The sequence below is a fragment of the Zonotrichia albicollis genome, chromosome 23, assembly GCF_047830755.1.
Source record: "Zonotrichia albicollis isolate bZonAlb1 chromosome 23, bZonAlb1.hap1, whole genome shotgun sequence".
NCBI classification, from domain to species: Eukaryota; Metazoa; Chordata; class Aves; order Passeriformes; family Passerellidae; genus Zonotrichia; species Zonotrichia albicollis.
In genome coordinates, this window is record NC_133841.1 from 3,966,550 (window position 1) to 3,991,977 (window position 25,428).

General features: G+C 47.1%; 2 pseudogenes and 1 gene segment (V, D, J or C); all 3 read right to left on the minus strand.

The window, feature by feature from the left end:
• Positions 1 to 6,070: 6,070 nt before the first annotated feature.
• Positions 6,071 to 10,957, minus strand: LOC141731466 (T cell receptor delta constant-like; annotated as a pseudogene).
• Positions 10,958 to 15,862: 4,905 nt separating this feature from the next.
• LOC141731455 (T cell receptor delta variable 2-like) lies at positions 15,863 to 16,950 on the minus strand. The segment is given in 2 exon segments: positions 15,863 to 16,188; positions 16,911 to 16,950. Coding segments are annotated over 2 exon segments (366 nt in total).
• Positions 16,951 to 19,431: 2,481 nt separating this feature from the next.
• LOC141731470 (T cell receptor delta constant-like) lies at positions 19,432 to 23,901 on the minus strand (annotated as a pseudogene).
• Positions 23,902 to 25,428: the final 1,527 nt, after the last annotated feature.

Sequence of the window (25,428 nt, forward strand, 5' to 3'; positions counted from 1 at the left end):
ATGTTTTGAAGTGATTGCAAACCACATTCAAAATCCCTGTGCAGTGATCAGGTGGAGGAGAAGTTTCATGATTTGTTCTTATTTCTCACTAACCTATACTGATTTGATTGGCAATGACATAACTTCATTTCCCCAAGTCAATGTGTTTGCTGCACTCGATGGCACTGCAACGACATCTCCCTCTCCTTATCTGGACCAACAAACATAAATTGTGGATTTTTCCTCCTGTCCAGTAGAGGAGGGGCAGTGGGACAGCAGCTTGCTGACCCCGTGGAGGACAACCAAAGTCAACTCACCACAGCTGAACTCCTTCTCCCTGGTCAGGTGCTCTGTAGCAGCCACCCTGTAGAGCAATGTCATCCCTACTAATCTGGCTTTTCTAAACAGCCTGGTGCACCCAGCACAGCACTGTAGAAGCTCCAGCAACACATCCCCATCATCCCAAGGCTCTGCAGCCAAGGCACCAAGGAGAAATGAGGCTGTGCTGGACAGGAGCCCTGGCAAGGAGCAATAAACCTGCGCTTCCTCAAATTGTAGTTCCCAGCACAGATCCTCCTGCACCCTCAATGGTACCAGCCCTTCCAACAGCCCTCCCTCCAGTGCCTTTTAGTGCCACCCAGCCAGAGGGACGTTTCCTGCACCTGCCATTGCCTGACAAGAACCCTGGGCAGAAGCTGCCAGAAAGAAATGCTGAGAGATCTGTCTTCCCCATCTGCTGGTTTTTGGTTCACTCTGCTGCAGAGCTGCTCCAGGGTGAGTCTGCTCTACAGTAATACGTTGCTGCATCCCCTTCCTCTACTGCCAGGATCCGCAGTGTGTAACTGTTCTGGGAGCTCTCCAGTCCTGCCTTAAAGCGAAACTTGAAACCTTCATATGTAGAACCATCCATGGAAATCCATTCCTTGCCCCGTGGGCCCTGACGGTACCAGTACATGTAGTAGTTGGTCATAAAACCTCCCTTCATGCTGCACTGGAAGCTGACTTCATTTCCCTCTCGCACTGAAACTCCCCTAGGTTGCTGCTCCAAGGTCAGCTGGCCAGTGACTGCTGCAGAGAGCAAGAAAGAGCCACAGTCACTGCAAGATTCAACAAAGGTCACGGCAATGCTTATGGAGCTTTGGACTGCCACAGGACCTGTGGGAGGACAAAATCCTCTTCTTTAAAGCCAGCTGACACAAATGGGCAGAACTGGTGGCAGCTAGCAAGGCTCACAAGGAATGAGACACGTCATTTCCCTCCATCCTTTTCCCAGTCTGACAAGAAGCATTTTCTGATGTTCCCCAGAGAGGCAGGAGTGATTTACACCATGGGGCAATAAATCCCTTTGTCCTTGCCAAGACAGGATGGAGAGGCACCCACTGTCCTGTCCCTGAAGCTGCTCTGGGTGAGCAGAGCAAAGCCAAAGGGCTGTCGCAGGCAGTGGGGCTGTGCCCTGTGCTGCCATGGCCCAGCTGCTCTGTGCCAGAGGGGCCGCAGTGCCCCAGGAGCAGTGTCCAGTGCCAGGGCCAAGCGCTGGGCCCCGAGATCTGAGTGCAGCAGGGAGGTGCCCTGCGTGTGCCCAGGCTGCAGAGCAGGCAGCTGGCACGCAGGTGCCCAGCTCAGAGGCACCAGAGGAGCAGGGCTGCTCTCCCCGTGCTCCACAGGCATGGCTGGGCAGCTGGAGCCGGGGCACAGCTGCGGCTGCAAGCGCTCAGCACAGCTGCCCAGAGCCCTGCAGAGCCCAGGGCCACGCTCAGCTCCTGGGGCCAGCAGCCCTTGCCTGCACTTACCTACAATGGGCAAGAAGCCCACGCACAGGGCACTCCACATGGCCAGGCCCGCTCTCAGTGGCCTCTCTGCAGCTTCTCTGCGCCTGCACAACAGCTCTGCCCACACCTGCCCTGCCTGGGCCTCTGGCACTGCTCTCAGAACCCAGGCCCCGCTGGTCCCTCCCTCTGCCTGTGACAGCACTGAGGGGGAGAGGTGGGGCACAAGGAGCACAGCTTGAAGCTCTTGCTACCCTCCTGGCTGCCTCTCACCCTGCATGGTCCCCATCTTTCTGTGAAGCCCTCTCCATAATCACACTTTGTGTGATCCTGTGAAAGAGCTTTAGGCTTGCTTTGGAGTTGCTCATTGGGAACGCCAAATAGGGAAATTCCATTACTAAACCCCAACAGCCTGCCTTGGCATCCAGTGTGGGGCATGAAGCATTGAGATAAGAACAGATCTGCCCCGAGTGGGCTGCAGACCAATCTGACCTCAGCATTAGTTGGATCAGGTATGGAGCCACTGGTGCCAGTGCTGCTGGGGCTGTTCCTGTGGCTGTGGGACCTAACCCTGTGTCTGTTCCCATACGAGCCCCCCATGATGATATTGTGCAGGGCTGTGGGCACCGAGTAAGGGTCTGGGTAGAGGACAGGTGACTCCTGTCCAGTGTTAGAGAGAGATACTGTCCCAAGGATGATTTAGTAGTGCTTCCAGGCAGGTGGAACCCCGTGGCTAGAGACTCTATTTGTCATCAAAATAAAACTGTGTGTGCACAGTGCCTCTTAGAGGTCTCCATATAATGAAGGCTGGGGTGTCTCTACTCTGTCTCCTTGCAGGTTATGTTTCAATACAGGTCACAAAAGAGGAATTTTCCTGGTTGTCACAGGCTTTGGCATAGCCAGGGATCATGTAAGGCCCTCACCTACAGAAATCCCAGAGTTGACAACTATTTTCAAATCTGTGTTTTGGAAGGACTGACATTGCCAGGAGCTCTGCATTCCCCAGTCCTGAGTGGTTTTGCAGGGGAACATCAGGTTTACAATACTTCAGTTCAGATAACTTCTGCTGACTGAAATTTTAGGGAAAGAGAGAAAGAGGACTTCCCTTGCAGTCAGGTGATTAACCATCCTGCTAACGAGTTTCTGTGATGGATATGCTGATTTCAGCTCTTCCTTGTATATCCTGACTTGTTCCACATATTTTTAAGTGGATGAATTTCTTATGGGAGGTTCTCAGAAATGCAATAAAGATGATGTCCTGAAAGCAACCCCACGTAGTTTCCTTCCTGCACCCAATCAGGGCACACATCACTCACTGCATCCTGAAAAAGATCCAGATAATAACAAGTCTGTAGATGAATTAACCTAAACATTATCGTGCTTGCTTGGGTGAGCCTTGGGTTTCCTCCTGTCATTTTCTACATACCACTTTTCATTACCAGCATTCCCCCCTCCTTCAGTATTTCCTGACATTTGGAAAAGAGCAATGCTTCTCACAGAATTCAGCAAAACCACAGTTTCGCACCTGTGAATCCAAGGCAAAATCTGACAGAAAACGCCATTCTGATCATAAATCAGGAATGGGGACTTACTAAGATATTAGTAAGATATTAGCCTGATCTGTACAGAGCACTGTCAGGAAGCCCAAGTGTAAGACTGCTGCAGTATTTCAGATTGAGATTCCTAAGGAATTGTGACAGCGGTGCTGTAAGTGCTTCCTGTATTTACTCCATTTCTTCTGTTACAAATAACTTCCAGCTCTAAACCAGCTTTAGTTTGAAGTTTCAAATGAAGCTTCCCTGAATCTCCTTTCAGCTTCCTGATCCTGCTCTTTTCAAAGCCTCTGGATCGCTTTGCAAGAGTTCCCAACTGCTCCTGCTGGCAGGGGCAGAATGGAAATGAGGAGCAAAGAAGTTTAATTTGTGGCATGACCAGGCACAACATTTCTTGTGGGGTTTGGGTGGTTTCTTTGGTTGGTTGTTTTTTGCTTTTTATCTCCTGTTTGAGCTATTTGTGGAATTTCACAAATTTGAAAGTGTTGTGAGAACAATAAGCTCTTTGGCCAGAAGGTAGCAGGAGAGACCAGAGAAAGAAGTTCAGGTAACATCAATAGAACTAACTTTACCAGGAACTTTTTAGTATTTCAGGACACAAAACAGCTTAGATTATACCCAGCTGATGCAGTAATGTGATTATTAGATTGCATTTCTAATGCTGTAAAAGACAGCAGAAGGATTCAGTGGTACAAAAGGTATTTAGTATTGCCCATTGTCATGGGGTTCTTCATAATGTTTTCCCGTGTAACCTCTTGGAGAGAGCTTTATTGTTTCAGGATGCTTTTAATGTTCACTGCCACTGGAGAGAGCTCTCACCATTTTGAGTTACTTAGCAGGGCAGATGTCAGATACCACACTCTGTGTGTGACTCACTAAGGGACAGGAAAAATTATGTGCTAGAGGTGAAAATTTTCCTCAAATTACTTAAAAGTTTTATTGAAGTTCACATTGTGGCTGGTCTTGTCACTAAAACTGTGGGGGGAAAAAAAGCTCTCCCACAGCATTTTTTAATGTTGGAGAATGAAGGCATTACTTTATTCTGGCCAAGATGTGTAACAGAAAAAATTTCATCCACATATATTGCACAGGTTGTGCAGAGAAAGTCCTTCCATCACACAAGATTTTCAAAAGTTTTCTTGTACTTCTACAGTCAAAACCCAGGGAAATTCATTGGTTCAATGCTCATTGCTCCCAAGCTCCACAGTTTGTAGTATTTGGTTTTCATTGATTGCTGCACCTCTGATGTTATTTTTGTTCTCAGTTTTGGTTCTCTCATGAATCGTTTTCCAGACCAGGTGTCTCTGACCATGCCAGGGCTGGTGTTTGGAGCTGATGTTCATTAATGCTCATTATCTTTTGTGTATCTTCTGTGCAGCTCCCAGTCTGCTGAGATGTGGAGCTCATCAGGCTTGGTGTGCTGGAACAGCCCTTTGAAAAGAAAACCTCAGTTCCTTTCCCCCTGGGCAAAGGGGAACAAAACCCGTGACTAAAGGTATAGAAAGAAAGTTTGAACTTCTTCTCATTGGCCCCAGTATGAGAAAGGTGTCAGACAAATGCAGAAGGATTGGGGCTGGAAGGGACCTCTGGAGGTGACTGGGTGTCCCCTGCTCTAGCAGGACTGTCTGGAGCTGTTTGCCAAGGACCATGTCCAGGTGGCTTTTGAATGTCTCCGGGGTCAGTGGCTCAACCTCTGGAGATCTGCAAAGGCTCTTTGAGCACAATCAACCATGTATGTAAATTAATCTCTAGGAGAAGAGAAGTAGTACGGCAAAAATGCATTGTACCAAAGATGTCTGCTTATAATCAACCTCTATTATTCTGGAATCAGGACAATATTGTTTTATCAGATGTCAGGATAATGCCACATGCAAATGTGCTTCTTTTAACAGAGGGTATTATAATGACCTTTCCCTCCTGTGCATCTGATTCCACTGGCTTTGTCTAAGGGAATATTCTCAAAATAGAAATCTGCCTGAGAGACTGGGAACAGGTGTGGAGTGCTTGAGAAAAAGGTGCTGGGATGATTGTTTCAGCGATTGATGTTCTGGTGGTAGAATGCACTAAATGTGCATTTCACTGGATTTGGACTTGCCATGCAAATTTCACAGAGCTTCTGCAAGGGCTGGGGCCCTTCTCTGGGTGTCTGCAGGGCCTGAGGGTGTGAGCTGAGCAAGCTCAGTGCAGCAGCCCTTGCTGTGTCCTGGGCAGAGGCTCTCTTGAGGGCTGCAGGAGCTCAGGCAGGGGGAGCAAAGCCTTATCTCCCCTTCAGGATGTGGTTACCTTGTGTTTGCAAAAGCAGGGGAGGGTTAATGCTGCCTGGTGTGACTGAGTCAGAAATGGTGACCACAGCATCCTGCCTGTAGCCTGTGAGAGGGGCATGAGCTGGGGAAGGTGTGGGCTGGGCTCTGTTAGGTAAGAGCCAAGTTTCTATGGAAACTATCAATCCATCAAACCACCCCAAATGATTTTCTGGTGGCCCCTTCCTCCTGTCCCTGAGTGCAAAACAGCAGCAGGGTTTCTTCTCTGCTGACAGGAGCATTTTCCCTCCCTTGTGCCTTCAGCAAGGACTCTCCTCACTGAGGCTCCTGAATGTGCCAGAGACATTTCCCTGCACAACGTCTGCAAAAGACAAATTCTGCCAACAGGATATCTACATTCTTAAATTTGTGTTTCTGACCCCAGTGGGCTTTTAGGGTAGTTAGATTTCAGCAATTCCATCCTAGTGCCAGAAGAAAAAACACAAAAAACCCACAGTATTTTGAGTGCGCACAACTTTCTTTTTGTCACTATTACAGGAACTTAAATGCACTTGCAATAAATTTGGCAGAAGAAATACAGGCTTAATCAAGAAATGAACACTATCTAGATGAATGAAATCGCTTCAGATTCTACACAGCTCTTCTTGTCTGCAATACACACTTTGGGTATTGAAATTATCTAAAACCCTAAGCTAAAAATGGCAGTTCCTGTGCTGGAATTCCCCCAGCAGTGGTGCTCCAGTTCCACAGGCAGTAACACAACATGCCTGGGAACGGTGCTTTTCAAAGGCCATCTATCTGCAGTGAGCACTGGAGTTTTCAAAGCAGGTTGGACACTGGTGTGCAAATGCCAGAAGAGTGGGGGGATCTGCTTAGCAGGAGGATGAGGATAAATCCACTCTCCTCAGTGTTCAGAGGAGAGGAAACAGCAAAAGCACTTAAAACTCTTCAGTGTAAATCAGCTGGCCAGCAGGAGTGCAGAGTGTTGCGTGTCTTCAGGGGAAGGTGCTGCCTCGTGTCCTGGCTGGTCTCTGTCAGCAGCTCTGGCCCTGCTTGTTCAGCCCCCTTGTGCTGCTGGTTCATGTTCTTTCCTGCTCTTCTTTGGGTTTGTTCCCCATGTCTGGAAGAGCAAAGGGAGGTTTAAAGTACATTTAATGAAATTGGGCCTCTGAACCAGTGATTGAGAACTGTGAGCTCCCTTACCTCAGAAAAGAAACAACTTGATGCTCATGAGGGCATTGAAGGCGATGCTCTTTGCCAGCAGGACTCTCAAACCCAGCACAGTCATGGACAGCATGTTCACTCTCTGCCCTCCAGCATCTGCTCAGTGACCAGAAAAGAGGGGAGAGATCATGGTCTGGGTTTTGGTGTTGTGATCTTGGCAGAAAGTGGAAAATCCACAGGTGAGAGTTTCAGGGAGAGGAAGAGCAGCAAAAGAACAGGTGAGAGAGAACATGGCAACAACAAGGGAGCAACCTTGGAACAGCAACCTTGGAACAGCAGCCTGTGTGTGCTGAATGTGTTGTGTTCTGAGTCCTCTGCCCTGCAGAAAATACATTTCCATGCCTTTATCCCCCAGAGAGCAATGCAACTTCACATCCTGTTTGGGTAACTCACCTTGTGCTGAGATGTTTGTGCTGTTGCAAACCCTCTCACTGGCCCCTAACTCTGTTCTGGTTCTGTTTTGTTCCCCAAATCCTGTTATTGGTTCTTCAGCCTCCTCTTCTGTAGCATGATAAAGAAAAGGCAATTTAAACTATATACACCATTTATACAGGACATAAAAAATATTTTCATGACAGCTGGCATAGAAAATCAGAGGAACATACTAACTGGGCCTCAGCTGGTCAGGATTAATTCTGACATTAATTTGAGGAGACAAGTGCTCCATGCAGTTGCAGGAGACAGAAAAATCCTGCATTGTTTTGTTTTACTATCTGAATGACATTGAGGGCTAAAAGAGTAAACATGCCAAATATAACAATTCATTTAATTAAAAAACCCTCGTAACATACTCGTCCTTTAACTTTGTGTTGGTATTCAAAGGGCTGTTCCAGCTTGTGCTGCAGGAGGTTTCCTGCTATAAGCTAAAATATTGCATCATAAGGAAATTCCCATTTTGAAGAAATAGATTGTGTCTTTCTTCTTCTCCCCAGAAAATATCACTAAGTAATTTAACAGTTGAGAAACCATTTCTTTTAAATGTTTTGAAACATCTTTCATCTCTCCCTGCTGAAATCCCAAATGTCTTTCTTATTTCTGCTGGCTGCCCAGGGCAGTGCTGCCCAGAAGGAGAACACCAGGCCCCACAGGCCACTGTCTCCAGAAATAAGTGACAGCTGTGCCACCAAACTGTACCTGGCTCTGCTGTTATCGTGCGGTCGGGGAATTTGGCCATGCAGGTCACCTCTGTGTCTTTTGTCACCCTGACCACTTTAATTGCATTGTACAAGCCCTGTGACGTCAAAATGGATGGGCTCTGTTCATAGACCACCTCCTGAGAGGGCATCTCCAATCTGATGTTCTTTGTAGCGGAGTTCCTTGCCAAACAAGCTGCTTTCCCAGCGCTGCCACCTCCTTCCAGTTTCTTTGATTTCATCACAATGACTTGAGGGTCAGAAGTGTTGGAAATGTCTGGAAAGAAAAGCAAGGTTTGGACAGGATTGATTTTACTGCAGGCTTGCCTGGGTGCTGAGTGACCCAAAATTCACATGTACTCCATCTGTGACTAATATGAACATTCTCATTTACTCTCTTTTATGTCATTATTCCTTGGCATTAGAGCTACAAATAACAAAAGAAGATAGCAGAAACTCTCCATCATCTGTCTCACAAAAAAAATATTGGTGTCAAAAGAATTTAGTTGCCCACAAATCATTGTGGTACCATAATTTGTTTATTAGAGAAAATACCCTTCTCTCTAGGTCAGGTCACAAGTGGAGAATCAAGGGTGATCTCAAAAACCAATGTCAGGATTGAACTCAGATTAGCAATTTGGATGAGACTAAAACCATGGAACTGAAAGGAATCCTCCAGCAGCCTTCATTGCCAGAAAGGGCTCAGCTTATGAAAAGCTGTCTGACACATCCACCAAGATTGACGTGTCTGCTTTGTCAGGAGCATCCTGAGGGGTCTCTTGGCTAAAGAGAGGTGCATGAGGCTTTTCATTTGGCATGGTGTCTGCCTTGCAGGTGGGTCAAGAGATCCCTCAGCTCGAACATTTTGTTCATCCCAGGGTACTGATGGCAGTTTGACCAAGGAGCTCTGATTTTACACCCTTTCCCCATCAGCCCTGTGCCACTGCTGAGGAACTGAGGTGAAAGCCAAACTGTGCTCTGCCACAAGTTCATGGGTCAGCTCTCCTGATCAAACAGGCAGAACTACTCACTTGTGCACACCTGCAGCAGCCAGACACCCACCAGAAATCCAACACTGCCTTCCCAGCTCTTGTACCAGGCTTGGCCAGAGCCTGTCAATCCTGTGCATTCTGTGTTCTCTGAGAAGACCTTGATAGGCTTTTCATGTGGTCTCCTCTCCAGGCTTTGCAAACAGCCAGAACACAACCAGGCTGCTTCTCTGTAATAGCTCCCTGGGCAGGATCTTCAGCAAGCAATAACGCACACAGTGCAACTGCAGTTCAGAGAGCAGAAGATTTGTTTTATCTGACCCCAGAATGCTCACCTGAGTCCCACTAGTTTGCATTCCCTGAAAGTACAGCCATGAATTCCTACCACTGCTGGCTTCTGGAAGGGATTAATCTTTTATGTTCATGTTCAAATTTATTTGAACAAAAGGGGGAGGTTGCTCACATCCTGGAAACTTTCACTTCAACACATTAAGTATTTCAGCAGACTCAAAAGGGACTTTGATACTTTAGGTTCAATGTATTTTACTACCAAACTTAATTCCAGAGTTTCTGTGCAGCTCTCAAAGTATCCTGTCATTAGCTAGAAAAAGAAAATCATTGAACAGCGTGGAAAGAAGATGTCTTCCTGCATAATGGAAATTTACATTACTTTGTCCCATTGGAATTGGAAGTGCAGTGAGATTGTTCCCAAATACACATTTATTCCCATGCAACATATCCTACAGACATGGAGAGATATTTGGCAGCACCCAAAGCAGTCCCACGTTTTTCTGGAGGGAGAGTAGGAGGTTTTAGGGATGTAAAGTAACATGGGAGATTCTTTAAAGATATGCAGTCCTCTAAAAGCAAAGCAACAATTCCTGAAGGATGCACCTGATACTTCAGGATCACAGAGACCATCATCAAAACCCCTCTGCCACCCCAACAGTCATATTCCCTTGAAAAACTTGGGGTGACCTGCACCTTTATTGTTCATCACAGAATTCCAAAGAAAGATAGGAATAAGTCAGGCTTCCTATAATCCCTATTCCCCACATTGGTCTTTTCAGAACCCACACAACCTGGGAGCCAATTAACTTTCATACCAGAACTTCTCCAACCAGGAGTTACAGATCTGTCTCAAAACTCCTCATGCTGGGAGCTCCTCACTGAGCTCTGCATTCCTGCCCCAAGTCAGTCAGTGCAAGCCCGCTGGAGAATTGGACACTGGGCAGTGAATTTGGGCCAGAGTGCTGCCCAAAGTGGGAATAAGTTATCACAGGCTTAGCAGTGCCCTGCGGGTGTTTGGGGATCATGGAATAATGGTGCTGTGCAGAGTCAGCCCAGATGTTCCTGGGAAACCTTCCTGAGCAGATCCAAGCTGAGGGTTTGGCTTGAAAGCCTGGCTGGAGAGCGAGTGCATTCAAGGGATTATTGCAGCTGAAAATTCTTTCAGTGAACCCAAGCCTTTAAATTCCCTTGTTCTCCCCCACATTAATTTTAAATGGAGTTTTAGAAATAAAGAAATGTCACTTACTTGGTTCAACTGTGAGAGTCGTCCCTGGTCCAAATATAAGCTTAGCTGTCCTCACACTGCAAAGGCTTATTCCAATAACTCACTCTTTTCTCATGATGTTCAAAAGTAAACAGGTGCTGAAAAGCCATTCGTTATAATTATCCATGGGTGGAAGTCCATGAGAGGATCCAGAGGTAGATTTACTTCCAAAACTGGAAAGGGAAAAAATGTTAATGGAATTGTTCGGTGATTTTAAAAAGCTTGATTGAGTATAGAACTTTGAACTTCCCCCTTTCTTCCACCTTTTAGAACCTTCATGAGCTCTATTATGTATCCAGGATACAAGGAAATATAGGAAGAATGTTGTTCTTCTCTTCTTAATCATTAGAGTCACTCATCTCCTTTCTTTCCCAACATTTCTCACCTTCTTTCCCTCTTTTTGTTTTTGTACAGGTCCCTATGCTGTTTATATCATTGTGGTAACCCCAGACCAATCCACAGTGATATATTTCATAACAAAAACTGTCTCTGTTCCACTACACAGATTATTGGATTATACAAGCAGTCACATGACATCTTCAGTGGTTTGAGACCAAATGCACCACATAAAGAAACACTGCATGGCTTTCAAGGAGGGATCTCAAATAATATCAGAGAGGTTGAGTTGTAAATGAGAACGTGGGTATTATGTGACACCTATGAAGGGTGTGGTGGAGTTTAGGTGGACAGAAAGCAGAAAAATAATCAGTACCTCTGGTGTTCTTTCAGAGCATTTCTTGCAATGCAGTCTAATTCGCCTACTTCTCTTCTTGTAGGTACTAGTGGTAGTATGAACAAAGTTTTAGGATGTAGCACGCCTTCTCTGGGGGTGATGGGAGGAATGGATTAAAAACAGAAGATGCAGGAGGGTCGTAAATTGCTGAAGTGAATTGACCTTCCAGCTGGGAATTACCCTTGACAGCCCCGGGTGAACTGCATCCAGAGATCCTCTAACATGAACCAAGTTTACCTGCCAGTGTCTCCCCTTGCCTCTGCCTGGCTCTTGCTCAGGGATTCCCCTAGGTTAGCAAGGTCATAGAAACAAATGTACTATGAGTTTGTCTGTAGCTGCTCCATCTGCTGCCTGTGCTGCCTCACACAAGTGGTGGTGACTGTCCTAGTTTAAAAGACAGATGTCTGCCAAGGAAGGTGGGAACCTCTCTTGGAATGGAGAATAGGATCTCTTTCTGTCCAAATTATTTTAACTTTGAAATAAAGGGGCTTTCAAGGAAAGATATGCAAAGAGGACTAACAGTTCTTTACTAGTATGTGTATGTATAACAACCAAAACAAAACACAGCAGCAGCAACACCAAACAGACCCACACACCCAGGCCCGGCCTCTCTCACCCGGGGGCGCTTTCCCTTTGGTGCAGTTCTGGGCACAGCCAGCAGGGGCTCTGCTGGCTCCCGGCCGGGCATGGCGGGTGCGGTGATTCCCCCGCGCCAGAAGGGGGCGCTGGGGGCACGAACTCGGCCGCCTCTCTGCATGTGTGTAATGGTGGGTGGGCAGGCGGATGAGATGGAGAAGGGGCTCCATTTACAATCCCACAGAAGCAGCCGGTCCTGGTGCCCCTCCTGGTACCGAAACCAGCTCAGTCAGGAACCTTGGAGCAACAGGCTTCAACGGCAGAGGTGAGATCACTCACAGTGGTAAACCAAGTGTAGGGGAAACTCTGAAGCTGTGGCAGGAGTCACGGGTGTCTGGGCAGACAAGGGGTGTCAAGTTTTAGTGTCACAGAAATCCCTGAAGCAGTGGCAGACAACGGCAGGGCTGGGCGGGGGATTGCTCCTTTGGACAGCTCACTGGCAGTGGCTGATCCTGGGATCAGCAGAGGGTGTGGCCCAGCGTGCTCCTGCCTCACTGCTCCTGGTGTAGCACACACGGGCTCTGGGCTCTCAAATGACAGAGAAGCAGAGAATCAAGCTGGCAATCCCTATTCTGTTGCAGTGTGTTTTAAACTTCCAGGTCCCTTACCCAGGTGTGCCAAAACCCTCCCTTCCCCCCTCGCCCGCTTGCTGAGTGAGTCCTGTCAATCAGGCTTAACATTCCAGCAAAGGCATCGTGTGGTTGGTCAAATTCAAAGGATGCTCTTTAGGCCCAGAGGTCATTGGCCTGTCTAGGTGTCCCTCGTCCCTTGAGACCCCGCCCCTCCCACCTGGTTGGTGTCTCACCTGTCCCCTCCCCTCCCCCTGAGCTTAAAAGAGGAGTCCAGCCATGCGGTCGGGCATTCTGTTGGAGCTCTTCCCAAGATTCAGACCAGTATCACCATAGAATAAACCACTGGATACAACCCTCCAGCAGAATCCTCCCCTTTTTTTTTCTCTTCACCTTCGCCTTAAGTCTTCTTCCTGAGGTAAACGGAGTACCTATCAAGCCTGGACTTGTTTAGTGCCCAGCTGAAACCATCAGAAAGCTAAAGGTGTCTCTGGGGTGAGACACCGCAGATGCCGCCTTCGGCCTAGCAGCAAGGGTCAGACCAGCCCAGGCACAATCTAACTGGTAATATTGGGATTCATATTCCAATACTACTCAAAGTGCCAAAGGAAAAGAAAGAAAGAATAACATGCAAAAAGCACAGGGCAACAGTGACTCCAGTCAAATGTGCTTACCCTGTGGCTCCTGAGTTGAGCAGCCCCTCTGGAAGGAAGCAGCAGCCCCTGGCCCCCAACTCTCAGGGAATCCCTGCTGCCCCTCACCCGTCGCGATACTTCCTGAGCAAGGGGAGGCAGTGACCATTCTGAACACAAAGGCAAAATCATGAATGGTTAGGGAATTTGGGCCATTCCCAAAGCAGAAATATGGGTAGAAAACGTGAGAGGAATGGGAAGAAATAGGTGAGGCTTTTGTGGGACAAATGGGACATCCCTGGGCTCTGGTCTTCATGGGGTGCTTAAAGTGTGTCAGGTGTCTGATGGCAGGACAGCACAGCTGGGCACACACAGCCAGGAGCTTTCTGGCACGTACTGATGTGAACTTACTAACGCAAATGGCTGGTGAGCTGGACCTCTGTGTGCCACTGAGGAAGAATTGGTGCTGGGGCAGCCTTGGCTGCAGTGACCATGCAGTGTTAGAGCTCAGGATGCTGGGAGAAGAGAGCAATGCAAAACAGGACTGGAGCCCTGAGCTTCAGGAGAGCAGAGTCTGGGCTCTTCTGGGACGAATCCCATGGGTTATGGTCCGGGACAGAGAAGGAGAGCTGCTCACATTCAGAGATTAGCCCTTTGAGCCTCAAGAATGGTTCCTCTTGACAAAGCAGTAAGTCAGGCTTTGTGTCAGACATCCAAAATGATGAACAAAGGGCTCCTGAATAAACTCATAACTGGTAAATACAGAAGGTTCCTGTCAAGTTGTTCAACTGTGATGATCAAATCTCTAAAATGACCTGTTTGCAAGAGCCAAGATCTCAGGTTGAATGGTGAGGAAATTGGTCTTGGAACATTAGGAGGGCTGCTATGCTGTTTCAGTAATTCTGGGTAAATCAAATTTGTGTATGTGCACAGAGTTGTCTAAGGAAAAATAGATGAGGTAAAGCTACCATGATTTCCTCCTTCAAGAGAAGGGAGGGAGACAGTTTTTGTGTGGTGGTTCAGTTGTTTTCAGTCACTGTGGTAAGTAGCCCACCACTGTGCTAGACAGTTCTACAAAAACATCTCGGGGGAGTTCCAGTGCCAGGTGTTGTCTCTTCTTTCATGTCTGTGGTGCTGCCTTTTGTTTTCCTGTGCCTCTACACTGCTCTACTTCTGAACATCTAACAATGTTCCAGAGGATTCTCTACACTAATAATAAAATAATTATCCTAGCCTTTTTTGGCAAAGGAGATAGTTATTGTTCATTTAACTAGAATATTACTTGAGCACTTTGGCAAGGAATATTGTTCTTAGAAGTGCCTCAGTGAAAGGATCTGGTTACTGGTTTGTCTTTTAACACACAAGAGAGTTTGGGGTAAATCCTTGAAAGGTTTTCTGGGAAGCATCTCTCCACCTTATAAACTTTCAAGTTATTTTCATTCTATATTTTCTAATTCTTCTAGACCTTCAAGCATTACTCTCCTCAAAGCCTATTTGCATGCCCGAGGAAAAATCAGTTCCATGTTTAAGAATTGTTCAGGATTTACTTTGGTTCAGCTCATGGTTCTTTAATTGATTCTATTTGCTGTTGTTATAGTTGACTGAAGTTGGCTTTTAATTTGATTGCTATATTAATCATATAATTAGTGGTAGCCTGCAATTGTGGAGCATTTTCCTAATCCTCCTGTAATAATCAGGGATCTTTCCAACATTAACAGTTGGTGGACATTAGGGTTTTTCCTCTTCTTTCTCTCAGGGATTTTTTCTCCATTTTGTTGCCTGTAAGTTCCTTGCCACAGGAGAATGCTTAGAGCAATATTACCAAGAGAAGTTACCGTAAATTAATTTCCCTAAACACATGGCTTTGGAAAGAAGGGGAAGAACAAGCATTCTCATTTCACTGGTCTATTGGCTGCTTCCTGGAGCTGGACAAGTCTGTTGCTGGCCATGGCTTGTTGGTGGGGGCTGCAATCCTGGGCAGAATAGATGGGAGGAAATTCAATTGGGAAAAGATGAGTAGAAGCTCTTTCTTTCTCCCTTGCACAAACCAAAGGCCAGTGCTGGAGGACAGCAAGGGACTCATGTGACAAACTTCCCTGCCATCAATTTCTTGTCTGTACTTAATGCACCCAGATTTCCCAGGCTCTCCTTATATGTCAGCTGTTCCCTGCTGTGTGTTCATGGCCCTTCACTGCATTTGTTCCCCTCCGTCCATGTCCTTCCCAGGCTTGGGAGCCCGGCAGGGACACATTGGTTCCTGGTCCCAGCAGTGCTGAGCTGAAGAGGATTCCTCCCCAGTGAGCAGGGAGTCAGGACAACAGGCCAGCAGGCTGCATGGACAAACGAGGCTGGGAAAACGTGGGCCCAGTGCTGAATGGGATGGGGACCAGGTGACAGAGGATATGGGACAGGGCTGAGGTCCTGAATGCTTTATTCACCTCAGGCTTCAGCAGCCAGATCAGCCTACAGGAATTTCATTTCCCACAGCCCTGGAGGAAGAATATGTACCCTTGCACAATACATGTCACTGAGTCATTCTCTAGGCCCTAACGAAAGGATTTGTGCAGAAGGTTTCCAGGGAAGTCAGTGCTGGGAGCTCAACTGAATGAAGAATGCACAGCATCCACTGTTTCCTCACCCAGCAAGACCCTTTGTCTCACTGTAGAATGCTGTCAATGTGGCTAAGCCCAATTCCCACTTCTCAAACCATATTGACAGTCCCTGAGGAAAAAGGGCTGAGAACCAAGGAAAGGCACAGAGGAGAAATGAAGCTGTGTTGCTGCCAGAAAGAAATGCTGAGAGATCTGTCTTCCCCATCTGCTGGTTTTTGGTTCACTCTGCTGCAGAGCTGCTCCAGGGTGGTTCTGCTCCACAGTAATACGTTGCTACATCGCCTGGGGTTGGTGCCAGGAGCTGCAGTGTGAAGCTGTTCTCAGAGCTCTGCACTGTTCCTTTAAAGTTATCTTGCAAACCGTCTCCATAGGCATCACCCTCCATGTAAATCCATTCCAGAGAGCCCCGTGGGCCCTGACGGTACCAGTACATGTAGTATCTGCCCATACGATCTCCCTTCATGCTGCACTCAAAGGTGAATTCATCTCCCTCTCGCACGGTCACTTCCCTGGGCTGCTGCTCCAAGGCCACCTGGCCAGTGACTGCTGCAGAGAGCAAGAACGAGCCACAGTCACTGCAAGATTCAGCAAATGTCAGGGAAATGCTTATGGGGCTTTGGACTGGCACGGGACCTGTGGGAGGACAAAATTCTCCAATTGGAAGCCAGCTGACACAGATGGGCAGAGCTGGTGGCACTTAGCAAGCTCACAAGGAAGGAGAGAACACATTTCCCTCCTTCCTTTTCCCAGTAACACAGGAAGCTTTTTCTGATTTTCCCCAAAGAAGCAGGAAGGATTTACACCATGGGACAATAAATTCCTTTGTCCTTGCCAGGACAGGATGGTGAGGCATCCACAGTCCTGTCCCTGAAGCTGCTCTGGGTGAGCAGAGCAAAGCCAAAGGGCTGTCGCAGGCAGTGGGGCTGTGCCCTGTGCTGCCATGTGCCCAGCTGCTCTGTGCCAGAGGGGCCGCAGTGCCCCAGGAGCAGTGTCCAGTGCCAGGGCCAAGCGCTGGGCCCCGCGATCTGAGTGCAGCAGGGAGGTGCCCTGCGTGTGCCCAGGCTGCAGAGCAGGCAGCTGGCACGCAGGTGCCCAGCTCAGAGGCACCAGAGGAGCAGGGCTGCTCTCCCCGTGCTCCACAGGCATGGCTGGGCAGCTGGAGCCGGGGCACAGCTGCGGCTGCAAGCGCTCAGCACAGCTGCCCAGAGCCCTGCAGAGCCCAGGGCCACGCTCAGCTCCTGGGGCCAGCAGCCCTTGCCTGCACTTACCTACAATGGGCAAGAAGCCCACGCACAGGGCACTCCACATGGCCAGGCCCGCTCTCAGTGGCCTCTCTGCAGCTTCTCTGCGCCTGCACAACAGCTCTGCCCACACCTGCCCTGCCTGGGCCTCTGGCACTGCTCTCAGGCCCAGGCCCTGCTGGTCCCTCCCTCTGCCTGTGACAGCACTGAGGGGGAGAGGTGGGGCACCAGGAGCACAGCTTGAAGCTCTTGCTGCCCTCCTGGCTGTCTCTCACCCTGCGTGGTCCCCGTCTTTTTGTGAAGCCCTCTCCATACTCACACTTTGTGTGATCCTGTGAAAGAGCCTCAGGCTTTGGAGTTGCTCAGTGGGAAATCTAAATTGGGAAATTCCATTCCGAGACCACAACAGCCTCATTTGGCAAGCAGTGTGGGGCATGTAGTGTTGAGATAAGAACAGATCTGCCCCGAGTGGGCTGCAGACCAATCTGATCTCAGCATTAGTTGTATCAGGTATGGAGCCACTGGTGCCAATGCTGCTGGGCTGTTCCTGTGGCTGTGGGACCTAACCCTGTGGATGTTCCCATATGAGCTTCCCATGATGATATTGTGCAGGGCTGTGGGCACCGAGAAGGGGATTGGGGAGGAAGACAGAAACTCTCAGCCTCTGGAGGGGGCTGCTGTCAAGTGTTAGAGAAAGATATTGTCCCAAGGATGATCTAGTAGTGTTCTCAGGCAGGTGGAACCCCATGGCCAGAGGCTCTGCCATCAAAACAGTGTGTGAGCAGTGCTGTTAGAGTTGCCAACACAATCAAGGCTGTGGTGTCTCTGCTCTGTCTCCTTGCAGGTTATGTTTCTATACAGGTCACAAGAGAGGAATTTCCCTAATTGTCAGAGGCTTTGGCATAGCCAGGAATCAACTAAGGGCCTCACCTACAGAAATCCCAAACTGACATCTATTTTCAAAGCTGTCCTTGGAAAGACAAACATTCCCTAGGGGTCTGCGCTACCCAGTCCTGAATGGTTTTGCAGGGGGAAGATCAGGTTTCTGTTACTTTAGTTCAGTCCATATCTGCTGACTGAAATATAAGACAAAGAGAGAAAGAGAAATTGCCTTACAGTGAGGTTGTTAACCATACACTTTTTGAGTTTCTGTTTGTGTTAGATCTAATTTTGTCAGGAAGTTTATAGGATTTTGGGCACAAAAGTTATAGGTCAGATTATGCCTAGCAGATGCAGGAATATGATTATTACATTGCATTTTTAATGTGGTGTAAGAAAACTGGAGGGTTCAGTGGTACAAAATAGTGTTTAGTGGTGCCCATTCTCATTGTGTTCATCACTGTGTTTTCCCATGTAACCTCTTGGAGAAAGCTTTATTCTTTCAGGATGCTTTAATGTTGTCTGCCACTGGAGAGAGCTCTCACCATTTTGACTTGACAAGCAGGACAGCTTACCACAATGCATGTCAGAGAATCAAGGCATTACTTTATTCTGGCTAGGTGCAAGTGAAATAATTTCATCCACACATTGCACGGGTTGTGCAGAGAAAATCCTTCTATCCCACAACGGTTTCACTGGAGTTTTCTTGTGCTTCTCCAGTCAAAATCCAGGGAAATTAATTAGTTCAATGCTCATTGCTGCCAAGTTCCACAGTTTGTAGTGTTTGATATTTTATTGATCACTACACCTTTTATGTTATTTTGGTTCTCAGTCTTGGTTCTCTCATCGACCTTTTCCAGACCAGGTGTCTCTGACCATGCCAGGGCTGATGTTTGCAGCTGATGTTCATTAATGCTCATTATCTTTTGTGTATCTTCTGTGCTGCTCCCAGTCTGCTGAGATATTTTAATGTCTGCTGAATTTTCTTTATATACTTTTAGTCGGGGGTTTTGTTCACTGAAGTTTCTTTTCAAAGGACTTTTCAGCACTCCAGGCCTGAGGGTGTGAGCTGAGCAAGCTCAGTGCAGCAGCCCTTGCTGTGGCCTGGGCAGAGGCTCTCTTGAGGGCTGCAGGAGCTCAGGCAGGGGGAGCAAAGCCTTATCTCCCCTTCAGGATGTGGTTACCTTGTGTTTGCAAAAGCAGGGGAGGGTTAATGCTGCCTGGTGTGACTGAGTCAGAAATGGTGACCACAGCATCCTGCCTGTAGCCTGTGAGAGGGGCATGAGCTGGGGAAGGTGTGGGCTGGGCTCTGTTAGGCCGGAGCCAAGTTGCTATGGAAACTATCAATCCATCAAATCACCCCAGATTATTTTCTGGTGGCCCCTTCCTCCTGTCCCTGAGTGCAAAACAACAGCAGGGTTTCTTCTCTGCTGACAGGAGAATTTTCCCTCCCTTGTGCCTTCAGCAAGGACTCTCCTCACTGAGGCTCCTGAATGTGCCAGAGACATTTCCCTGCACAACGTCTGCAAAAGACAAATTCAACCAACAGGATATCTAGAATATCAAAGCTGTGCTTCTGATCCCAATTTACAGCCTTTAGGCCAGTTGGATTTCAGCAATTCCATCTCAGTTTCAGAAGAAAAATCACAGAAAACCCACAGTATTTTGTGCTTGCACAACTTTATTTTTGTCACTATTACAGGAACCTAAAATGCACTTGCAATAAATTTGGCAGAAGAAATACAGGCTTAATCAAGAAATGAACATTATCTAGATGAATGAAATCACTTCAGATTCTACACAGCTCTTCTTATCTGCAATACACATTTTTGTTACTAAATCTGTCTCAATCCAAAGCTACAAATGGCAGCTCCTGGGCTGGAATTCTCCCAGCAGTGCTGCTCCAGTTCCACAGGCAGTAACACAACATGCCTGGGAACGGTGCTTTTCAAAGGCCATCTATCTGCAGTGAGCACTGGAGTTTTCAAAGCAGGTTGGACACTGGTGTGCAAATGCCAGAAGAGTGGGGGGATCTGCTTAGCAGAAGGATGAGGATAAATCCACTCTCCTCAGTGTTCAGAGGAGAGGAAACAGCAAAAGCACTTGAAACTCTTCAGTGTAAATCAGCTGGCCAGCAGGAGTGCAGAGTGGTGCATGTCTTCAGGGGAAGGTGCTGCCTCGTGTCCTGGCTGGTCTCTGTCAGCAGCTCTGGCCCTGCTTGTTCAGCCCCCTTGTGCTGCTGGTTCACGTTCTTTCCTGCTCTTCTTTGGGTTCATTCCCCATGTCTGGAAGAGCAAAGAGATGTTTAAAGTACATTTAATGAAATTGGGCCTATGGAACAGTGATTGAGAGCTGTGAGCTCCCTTACCTCAGAAAAGAAACAACTTGATGCTCATGAGGGCATTGAAGGCGATGCTCTTTGCCAGCAGGACTCTCAAACCCAGCACAGTCATGGACAGCATGTTCACTCTCTGCCCTCCAGCATCTGCTCAGTGGCCAGAAAAGAGGGGAGAGATCATGGTCTGGGTTTGGGTGCTGTGACTTGGCAGAAAGTGGAAAATCCACAGGTGAGAGTTTCAGGGAGAGGAAGAGCAGCAAAGGAACAGCTATGAGATAATATGGCAACAACAGGGGAGCAACCTTGGAACAGCAACCTTGGAACAGCAGCCTGTGTGTGCTGAATGTGTTGTGTTCTGAGTCCTCTGCACTGCAGAAAATACATTTCCATGCCTTTATCCCCCAGAGAGCAATGCAACTTCACATCCTGTTTGGGTAACTCACCTTGTGCTGAGATGTTTGTGCTGTTGCAAACCCTCTCACTGGCCCCTAACTCTGTTCTGGTTCTGTTTTGTTCCCCAAATCCTGTTATTGGTTCTTCAGCCTCCTCTTCTGTAGCATGATAAAGAAAAGGCAATTTAAACTATATACACCATTTATACAGGATAATAAAAAAATGTTTAGTTGACATTTCTCATAGAAAATCAGAGGAACATACTGACTGGGCTTCAGCACGTCAGGAGTAATTCTGACATTAATATGAGGAGACAAGTGCTCCATGCAGTTGCAGGAGACAGAAAAATTCCTGCATTGTTTTGTTTTACTATTTGAATGACATTGAGGACGAAAAGAGAAAACATGCCAAATATAACAATTTATTTAATTAAAAAACCCTCACAACACACCCCATGTTTAACTTTGTGTTAATATTGAAAGGGCTGTTCCAGCCTGTGCTGCAGGAGGTTTCCTGCCATAGGCTTGAATATTCTGTCATAAGGAAATTCCCATTTTAAAGAAATAGATTGTGTCTTTCTTCTTCTCCCAAGAAAAGTATCTCAAAATATTTAAACAGTTGAAAAACCATTTCTTTTAAATGCTTTGAAACATCCTTCCCTGCTCTCCCTGCTGAAATCCCAAATGTCTTTCTTATTTCTGCTGGCTGCCCAGGGTAGTGCTGCCCAGAAGGAGAACACCAGGCCCCACAGGCCACTGTCTCCAGAAATAAGTGACAGCTGTGCCACCAAACTGTACCTGGCTCTGCTGTTATCGTGCGGTCGGGGAATTTGGCCGTGCAGGTCACCTCTGTGTCTTTTGTCACCCTGACCACTTTAATTGCATTGTACAAGCCCTGTGACGTAAAAATGGATGGGCTCTGTTCATAGACCACCTCCTGAGAGGGCATCTCCAATCTGATGTTCTTTGTAGCGGAGTTCCTTGCCAAACAAGCTGCTTTCCCAGAGCTGCCACCTCCTTCCAGTTTCTTTGATTTCATCACAATGACTTGAGGGTCAGAAATGTTGGAAATGTCTGGAAAGAAAAGCATGGTTTGGACAGGATTGATTTTACTGCAGGCTTGTCTGGGTGCTGAGTGACCCAAAATTCACATGTACTCCATCTGTGACTAATTTGAACATTCTCATTTACTCTCTTTTATGGCATTATTCCTTGGTATTAGATCTACAAGTAACAAAAGAAGATTGCTGAAACTCTCCACCATCTGTCTCACAAAAAAACTATTGGTGTCAAAAGAATTTAGTTGCCCACAAATCATTGTGGTACCATGACTTGTTTTTTAAACAAAATATCTTTGCCTCTAGGTCAGGTCACAAGTGGAGAATCAAGGGTGATCTCAAAAACCAATGTCAGGATTGAACTCAGATTAGCAATTTGGATGAGACTAAAACCATGGAACTGAAAGGAATCCTCCAGCAGCCTTCCTTGCCAGAAAGGGCTCAGCTTATGAAAAGCTGTCTGACACATCCACCAAGATTGACGTGTCTGCTTTGACAGGAGCATCCTGAGGGGTCTCTTGGCTAAAGAGAGGTGCATGAGGCTTTTCATTTTGCGTGGTGTCTGCCTTGCAGGTGGGTCAAGAGATCCCTCAGCTCGAACATTTTGTTCATCCCAGGGTACTGATGGAAGTTTGACCAAGGAGCTCTGATTTTACCCCCTTTCCCCATCAGCCCTGTGCCACTGCTGAGGAACTGAGGTGAAAGCCAAATTGTGCTCTGCCACAAGTTCATGGGTCAGCTCTCCTGATCAAACAGGCAGAACTACTCACTTGTGCACACCTGCAGCAGCCAGACACCCTCCAGAAATCCAACACTGCCTTCCCAGGTGTTCTACCAGGCTTGGCCAGAGCCTGTCAGTCCTGTGCATTCTGTGTTCTCTGAGAAGGGCTTTTCATGTGGTCTCCTCTCCAGACTTTACAAACAGCCAGAACACAACCAGGCTGCTTCGCTGCAATAGCTCCCTGGGTAGGATCTTCAGCAAGCAATAACGCACACAGTGCAACTGTAGTTCAGAGAGCAGAAGATTTGTTTTATCTGACCCCAGAATGCTCACCTGAGTCCCACTAGTTTGCATTCCCTGAAAGTACAGCCCTGAATTCCTACCACTGCTTGTTTCTGGAAGGGATTAATCTTTTATGTTTATGTTCAAATTTATTTGAACAAAAGGGGGAGGTTGCTCACATCCTGGAAACTTTCACTTCAACACATTAAGTATTTCAGCAGACTCAAAAGGGACTTTGATACTTTAGGTTCAATGTATTTTACTAGCAAACTTAATTCCAGAGTTTCTGTGCAGCTCTCAAAGTATCCTGTCATTAGCTAGAAAAAGAAAATCATTGAACAGCGTGGAAAGAAGATGTCTTCCTGCATAATGGAAATTTACATTACTTTGTCCCATTGGAATTGGAAGTGCAGTGAGATTGTTCCCAAATATACATTTATTCCTATGCAACATGTCCTACAGACATGGAGAGATATTTGGCAGCACCCAAAGCAGTCCCACATCTTTTTGGAGGGAGAGTAGGAGGTCTTAGGGATGTAAAGTAACATGGGAGGTTCTTTAAAGATATGCAGTCCTCTAAAAGCAAACCAACAATTACTGAGGGATGCACCTGATACTTCAGGATCACAGAGACCATCATCAAAAACCCCTCTGCCACCCCAACAGTCATATTCCCATGAAAAACTTGGGGTGACCTGCACCTTTATTGTTCATCACAGAATTCCAAAGAAAGATAGGAATAAGTCAGGCTTCCTATAATCCCTATTCCCCACATTAGTCTTTTCAGAACCCACACAACCTGGGAGCCAATTAACTTTCATACCAGAACTTCTCCAACCAGGAGTTACAGATCTGTCTCAAAACTCCTCATGCTGGGAGCTCCTCACTGAGCTCTGCTTTCCTGCCCCAAGTCAGTCAGTGCAAGCCCGCTGGAGAATTGGACACTGGGCAGTGAATTTGGGCCAGAGTGCTGCCCAAAGCGGGAATAAGTTATCACAGGCTTAGCAGTGCCCTGCTGGTGTTTGGGGATCATGGAATAATGGTGCTGTGCAGAGTGAGCCCAGATATTCCTGGGAAACCTTCCTGAGCAGATCCAAGCTGAGGGTTTGGCTTGAAAGCCTGGCTGGAGAGTGAGTGCATTCAAGGGATTATTGCAGCTGAAAATTCTTTCAGTCAACCCAAACTGTTAAATTCCCTTGTTCTCCCCCACATTAATTTTAAATGGAGTTTTAGGAATAAAGAGCTGTCACTTACTTGGTTCAACTGTGAGAGTCGTCCCTGGTCCAAATATAAGCTTCTCTATCCTCACACTGCTAAGGCTCACTCCAATAACTCACTCTTTTCTCATGATGTTCAAAAGTAAATAGGTGATGAAAAGCCATTCATTCTAATTATCCCTGGCTGGAAGTCCATGAGAGGATCCAGAGGTAGATTTACTTCCAAAACTGGAAAGGGAAATAATGTTAATGGAATTGTTCGGTGATTTTAAAAAGCTTGATTGAGTATAGAACTTTGAACTTCCCCCTTTCTTCCACCTTTTAGAACCTTCATGAGCTCTATTATGTATCCAGGATACTAGGAAATATAGGAAGAATGTTGTTCTTCTCTTCTTAATCATTAGAGTCACCCATCTCCTTTCTTTCCCAACATTTCTCACCTTCTTTCCCTCTTTTTGTTTTTGTACAGGTCCCTATGCTGTTTATATCATTGTGGTAACCCAGCCAATCCACAGTGATATATTTCATAACAAAAACTGTCTCTGTTCCACTACACAGATTATTGGATTATACAAGCAGTCACATGACATCTTCAGTGGTTTGAGACCAAATGCACCAAATAAAGAAACACCACATGGCTTTCAAGGAGGGATCTCAAATAATATCAGAGAGGTTGAGTTGTAAATGAGAACGTGGGTATTATGTGACACCTATGAAGGGTGTGGTGGAGTTTAGGTGGACAGAAAGCAGAAAAATAATCAGTACCTCTGGTGTTCTTTCAGAGCATTTCTTACAATGCAGTCTAATCTCCCTACTTCTCTTCTTGTAGGTACTAGTGGTAGTATGAACAAAGTTTTAGGATGTAGCACGCCTACTCTGGGGGTGATGGGAGGAATGGATTAAAAACAGAAGATGCAGGAGGGTCGTAAATTGCTGAAGTGAATTGACCTTCCAGCTGGGAATTACCCTTGACAGCCCAGGGTGAACTGCATCCAGGGATCCTCTAACATGAACCAAGTTTACCTGCCAGTGTCTCCCCTTGCCTCTGCCTGGCTCTTGCTCAGGGATTCCCCTTGGTTAGCAAGGTCATAGAAACAAATGTACTATGAGTTTGTCTGTAGCTGCTCCATCTGCTGCCTGTGCTGCCTCACACAGGTGGTGGTGACTGTCCTAGTTTAAAAGACAGATGTCTGCCAAGGAAGGTGGGAACCTCTCTTGGAATGGAGAATAGGATCTCTTTCTGTCCAAATTATTATAACTTTGAAATAAAGGGGCTTTCAAGGAAAGATATGCAAAGAGGACTAACAGTTCTTTACTAGTATGTGTATGTATAACAACCAAAACAAAACAGAGCAGCAGCACCAAACAGACCCAGACACCCAGGCCCGGCCTCTCTCACCCGGGGGCGCTTTCCCTTTGGTGCAGTTCCGGGCACAGCCAGCAGGGGCTCTGCTGGCTCACCCAGCCAGGCATGGCGGGTGCGGTGATTCCCCCGCCACAGAAGGGGGCGCTGGGGGCACGAACTCGGCTGCCTCTCTGCATGTGTGTAATGGTGGGTGGGCAGGCGGATGAGATGGAGAAGGGGCTCCATTTACAATCCCACAGAAGCAGCCGGTCCTGGTGCCCCTCCTGGTACCGAAACCAGCTCAGTCAGGAAC